The sequence below is a fragment of the Vespa crabro genome, chromosome 1 (genome assembly GCF_910589235.1).
Source record: "Vespa crabro chromosome 1, iyVesCrab1.2, whole genome shotgun sequence".
Classification (NCBI taxonomy): domain Eukaryota; kingdom Metazoa; phylum Arthropoda; class Insecta; order Hymenoptera; family Vespidae; genus Vespa; species Vespa crabro.
Window position 1 is genome coordinate 9249425 of NC_060955.1, and position 6678 is coordinate 9256102.

The 6678-nt window shown below is 29.4% G+C and overlaps 1 protein-coding gene across 1 annotated transcript; it reads left to right on the forward strand.

Moving 5' to 3' along the window:
- The first annotated feature begins 660 nt into the window (after positions 1-660).
- Positions 661-2713, forward strand: LOC124432804 (histone-lysine N-methyltransferase SETMAR-like). The gene is made up of 3 exons (XM_046982052.1): positions 661-1296; positions 1454-1651; positions 2636-2713. Exons 1-3 carry the CDS (start codon positions 661-663, stop codon positions 2711-2713), a joined length of 912 nt encoding a protein of 303 aa, XP_046838008.1.
- The last annotated feature ends 3965 nt before the right edge of the window (positions 2714-6678 follow it).

Genomic DNA, 6678 nt, shown 5'->3' on the forward strand with positions numbered 1-6678 from the left:
ATACTCCTAGCTTGCTCTACTTAAGATTGTCTCTCCGTTGTTCTTTTTCACGTACACTCCGTAGCTTTTCTCATCTCTACTCACATTCGTGTGTACAAATTCGGTAATTCTTATCGCTCCTTATCCTATTCCTTATTTCGTTGCTTATGTTACTCACGTTGCATTTCCATCTCACTCCCTCTCCTTCTCTCATAAACAACGTACCTCACAAAGGACAGACCATGTTCTGTTCGACTGCCGACCAACTTGTCTCATATACACACGCACACAATTAACTAATACTAGAATTTTTCATCTTTTTGTTCGACTTATCTCATGCACGTATACATATAGCTATCTAACTCTAGAAACTTCAATCCCTTGTCTAACTATCGATAGGCTTATGTCATACATACACACACACAACTAGTCCTAGAAACTTTCAATACACAATATGTATATTTTTTCTATAAAAAAATAAAGATGCAAAGTATTAGGTTGGTGCGTATGAAGTGTCAGATTTTCTTTAAATGTGAACGTTTGTCTCCCTGTTTTTGTTATGCTTTTGTTTTTGACATAACCTGGTTTATAGTCGTACTGTCCACTGCTAGTCACATTTTAGCAAAGAAGATTTTCTCAAAAGTGTTCCCTTTTATTATTTGCTTTGAATTTTGCATCGATATGAATTCAACCGATATTCGTGTAATTTTCTTATATGAGTATAAACTTAGTAATAATACTGCAAAATCTGCACGCAATATAAACCAGGCATTTGGGGAGAATACTGTGAACGATCGAAAAGTGCAGCGTTGGTTTGAAAATTTTCGGTCTGGTGATTTTTCCTTGCAAAATGAACCGCGTGGAAGACCCGAAACGTCTATGAAAAATGATGCTCTCAAAGCATTGGTGGAAACGAATCCAACTGTTTCTTCAAGGGAACTTGCTGCCAGAATGGAAGTTGACCATACAACAATATTGCGACATCTTTCTGAAATTGGTAAGGTGAAGAAAATGGATAAGTGGATACCGCACGAACTAACCGAGCGAAATAAGCTAAATCGCTTGAACGTATGCTCATCATTGCTAACCCGATTTAATCGAAATCCATTTTTCGATCGGATCATTATTTGTGACGAAAAATGGGTTCTTTATGACAGTAGAAGAAGGTATGCTCGGTGGCTTGATAGGGATGAGGCTTGTGCTCATACTCCATGGCCATCACTTCATCCACGGAAAATTTTAATCAGTTTGGTGGAATGTGACTGGAGTAATACACTACTCATTCCTTCGAACTGGAATGACAATTACAGCCGAAAAGTATAGCCAGTACATTGAAGAAATGCACGAAAAATTGAAAATTATACGCCCATCACTTGTTAATCGGCATGGCCCAATACTTCTCCACAACGCTTGGCTGTATACATCGTACAAAACAATTGCAAAATTAAATGAATTAAAATATGAAATTTTGCAGCATCCACCTTATTCACCGGATCTTTCGCCAACCGACTTTCATTTATTTAAACATTTAGAACTGTTTTTACGGGCTAAACAGTACGAAAATGAAGACAGTCTGAAAAATGCCATATCAGAGTTCATTGATTCTAAAGATCAGAATTTCTTCAAGACAGACATCTATGCATTAAAATCTCGTCGGGAAAAGTGTATTGAAGTAAATGGAGCATATTTTGATTAAATAAACAGCTTTTGGAAAAAGATATGCAGTTTAATATATTCACTTAAGAATCCGACATTTCATTCGCACCAATCTAATATTAAATAAATAATATAAAAAATAAAAATAAGATATATTTTGCAATTTATGTAGGAATTGATTGTGTGTAGTTTCACACCATCGATCATTTCATATGATTTTAATTTTTTTAGATTACTCACGTTAAGGCCAAATCGCTGATGTCATTTTAGCAAATTCTCACTTCCATAACTTGCGTGCATCATGAGATTTATATTTCAGTTCACTAAATATAATTATCTGTTTTTAGTTTCCGTTAGTGCCATAATTCTGCAAATACGTTTCACTGATGTACAAATTTCTCAAAGTAATCTTAATTTGTAATATCAAAAACCGATAATAAATTATTTCCCGATATTGATACATAAATAACTATTTTTATTTTTATTAGATTTGAATTATTTCAATTAGTTTGTATTTAATTCAATTTCTTTTTAATTTAGTGGTTTAACACTGTATTAATTGTTGTATTCTTCTATAACGCTGGTATAGCGTCATTAACCACTGACCATTATAAATTAACCACTGACCATTATAAATTATCAATAAATATCTATTTTTCAAACTAAAATTTTAAAGGCATTTTTTTGGAAAATTGTATTTTTAATATTTTTTCAAATTTATGTACACGCTAAAAGATAAAATATTTGACTTATTGACTTTATCCAAACATTTTTACTTAAATAATAACCAATCATTCTCGAAGAACCAGGAATATTGATAAAAGATCAATTTAAGCCATATTTTTTGCTAAGAAAAGAAATTAAAAATTTTTCATGAAAATTATAATTTTCTTTTCAATCCTATAGAATTTTAATTTCTATATATTTTTATAATTTTTTTTTTTGGTTCACATAACAAAATTTCATGAAAATTAAAAATCCGTTTAATTTTTTATTTTAGACAAAAGTTGAGCTTGCCAATAAAGATATAACTTCTCTGGCGAATTACGACGGTTGCCCAATAATATTTGCCTGTTAAAAGCATTATTTTTTAATGAAAAATTCTTTTATATTTCTTTCAATACTCATTAAATTACACTGTTTTTGGAAGATTAGCCGTCTTATTTGTATTTTAAAAATCCTCAAAAATCATATTTTTCTAACTTTCTAAACTAAATTGGTCTCTTAAAATAATCGTAACATTATTGACAATAGGTCATCGGGAAATTTAATTATCCTCACTTTAAATTGCTCTAATATGTGATAGAAGAATAAGCAAATAGAAGTAATGAAAAACACACAAAGCTACAAATATTTGGGATACAGATAAAAATAGGAATAGTAAAAATAGAACTAAAACAAAAATATAAACAGAGATTAACAAAAATACTGAAGACGAAACTGACAGCTAGAAGCAAGACAAAAGCAATATATATGCAATTCTAATATCAACATATTCATTAGGGATAGTAAAATTGAATGACTGAATTAAAAACACTCAATACATTCACACCTTCATAATATTACAAATATAGAATACACCACATACCTTAGTAACAGTAAGATTCATATTAAATAGAAAAGAAAGAAAAAGGAGATACATTGACATCAGAAACTTATATTATAACCAAATAAACTACCTTAGAAGATATTTCATAGAACGAGCAAAAATTAATAATCTGCACAAAGCAGTCATACATACTGATACATCAGTTATGCCACTACAGTTCCACAAATAAGTATACAATTCTACTGACCATATAACAAGAATAGATATGAAGAAAGAAAACAGAAAACTGGAAGAATAAAACCACACGTAAATCAGCAAACAACCAACGTGTGACTAAGAAAAAATAACATTAACATCGAAACAGAAAAACTTACAGTAGCAATACAAGACTAAACAATCAACACCAACTACTACAGTAAACACATTATCAAAGATCTCAATACAATACAGACAAGTGCATACAATAAATATAATCAACAAATAGAAACAATAGATCATATTACAGGCGGATATATATACGTAATAACGTACCGAAAATCATTCACCAAGAATTGATCGTAAAACACAAACTCATATAACAGCACGCTACTCTACATACAAATACACATTCCTGAATGTATGATATTAGAGAACGATGAATAAAAAATGAATAGAGGCATTATTGATGACAAAACAATATCGCACAATAAACTAAACATTACATTAATCCACAAATATGTAGTACATTTTTTATAATCCTATCTAGAAGATACAAACTAGCGAAACTTGAATCACTCTCTTATGATTAATAAGGATTTTATTAATTAGTACATTACAATGGTACAATTTTTTTTTCTGAAGTTGTTCTACTCAAGATCGCCCTAAATTCCTTTTACTCTTTGCTTGGTTTACTCAAGACTGTCCTCAGTCCTTTTTTTCATGTCTTCCTTGTTTCTTATCCGCATTTTTCTTATCTCCATACACACGTATTCAAAAATTCCGATCGCCTTTTGTCCTAGTCGTTACTATATTCTATTTTTATACTTATCTTACTCACACTACACATTCTTTTCATTCTCATTCCCAATATCTCAGCTCCCTCTCTTCCTTTCATAAACAAACGCATCTTACAAAGAACAAATCATATTTTCGTTTGACCATCGATAGACTTCTCTCATACATACACACAACTAACAAACGCTAGTACCTTCCATTTTTTGTTCAACTGCCGATCGATTTATCTCATGCACACATATACAACTAACGCTAAAACTTTCCATTCCATAAATAAAAGAAAATAACATAATTAATTGAAATATCCATACCAAATACATCAAATATAGAGAAGAAAACATTGAAGAATACATACAATTGGCTGAACAAACGATAGCAAAATATATCTAATTAGTTAAGGAAATAAAAAATTATGACATCAAGTTGAAATAATATCGATTATATTATCAAGTACATTAAGAAGTCATATTACACAACATTCATCAATACATCCGCGCATTACAATTACTCCCAAAAACATATATGCTATCAAAAATTTTAGTTCATTCTTTGTGCATGAAATGTGAGCGTATTAGCATGCATAAGTGTATTGCTTCTTGTATATGTCTATTTAAGAATTTCTGCGGGTTTATTTCAATGTAAATGAATATGCTTGTGTGTATGCGGGTGAACGAGAGTGAGACTTGGGTTCTCAAAGAAAAGAACAATAGGAAGGCGGACGTAACTATCGAAAGAGGAAGGTTCCAAAAAAGACACAAAGTAACAAAAACACAACTTAAGACGTTCTTCATTTTTCTGTATAGTATTTGTTAATTTTTTTCAATAAATCATTTATTTTATTAAAATCACCGATAACATATACAGTGGCAGAAATCAGTGATATTGGATACATGTATAATCCCAAGAAACTTTCTAAATACCCTTTAGAGAAAACACCCTTAACAACGGTCCGCGTGATTTATTATCCCTATCTAGGCTGAAAAAGTCTGAGAGGAAAAGCATAATAATAATAATAATGATAATATTTATTAAACTGATTATATCTTTTGGCATAGTTATAAACAAATACAGAAAAGAACAGATATATAAGAAAGCAATAATAAGTTATTTATGATGAGGAAATAGCATTGAGTTAGCTATTACATTTTTCGCAAGGCTATTAAAGAAAAGTGACGAGCCACAAAAAAGACTAGTACATGAGTAAAGAAATTAGTCTGATTAGAAATACAGTCGATACAATTGTTTGCGGTAATACTGGTTAAGTGCACGGATGTGTGCACTTAACCAGTATTACCGCAAAAAGCAGGAATTTCTTAAAAATTCTAAGTGAAGTCTTGAATAACATGAGATGGAGAATTCCAAAGTAGTCGATGTGATTATTCATAATTTTGAAGACGAACAATACCTCAGATATGAATTAATGCTATTCCAGAGTGAATAGTCTGAAAGAGACTAAGAGTGGATCATAATTATGGCTAGGTTTTGGAATAGGTTTTATAGGATTTTATAGGAAATTTATAGAAGTTTTATAGGCCAATTTTATAGGAAACGAAGCAGTAGAATTTATGCTGGATTTTTCCAAGGTGTAAAGTAACAAGAACGTGGTACAGGATTTTTTCATAATGACATTCTCATAATGAGGTCACCATTATTACCTGGATTTTTTTTATTTTTTCGATTCAAATAAGAAAAAAAAATGTATTGATATTTGTTATGAATTCATTACAATATTTGCAGAAAGATATGTGTAAAAAAAAATTATAGATTTATTCATAAGAAAAAAATTAAAAATGACCTTGAAAATTTTGAAAAAATTACCCAAATATTTACTATAATCATCTTAAAACTCTTTTTAAATTATGTTATATTAGACAAAAAAATTTCTAATTGGCCCACTAACATCAAAATACTCTAAGATCATGTTTTGTTGTTCATCCGGTATTACAGATTAACACAATGATACCAATAATTGATAACAAATAACAAACTATGAATATAATAAATATTATACATGTATGTATAGAACATAGTGGCACTCATGAGTAAAAAAGAAATACATTCAATCTATTTGACTGTTTGAAAATTACTGAATCATAAAGTTTTTATAGGCATTTCAAAAAAGTGATTAACGTATTGACTTTCTTAATTCAAAGTACATTATTTTATTTATCCAGTTGTTCTAAATATTTTTCATTTTAAGTAATCTCCATACGTAATTTATGAAAATTAAATTTATATTCCTGATAAAGTTATTGACTTTTATTACCTATCAAAAATTATTGATATGTTATATATTTATTAAATGATGAAAGATTATTTAATTTAGTTTCATTCTAAATTGGTTACTTTATTATTAATATAGGTACAAAAATTAAATTTTTATAAAAATTATATCGACTTTTTTATCAATAATTTCTAAACAATAAATCTTTCAATAATTCAATAAATCCTTATCTAAAACCACAACATTATTAAACTATTGGAAAAACAAGAAGATAAAA

What these genes read in the sequence shown, in the direction of transcription:
- LOC124432804 (XM_046982052.1), top strand. Translation starts at nt 661, where the DNA reads ATGAATTCAACCGATATTCGTGTAATTTTCTTATATGAGTATAAACTT. An exon ending in ATGACAATTACAGCCGAAAA is followed by an intron (nt 1,297 to 1,453) that starts GTATAGCCAGTA and finishes GAAATTTTGCAG; the next exon opens with CATCCACCTTATTCACCGGA. An exon ending in GTCGGGAAAAGTGTATTGAA is followed by an intron (nt 1,652 to 2,635) that starts GTAAATGGAGCA and finishes TTTTTATTTTAG; the next exon opens with ACAAAAGTTGAGCTTGCCAA.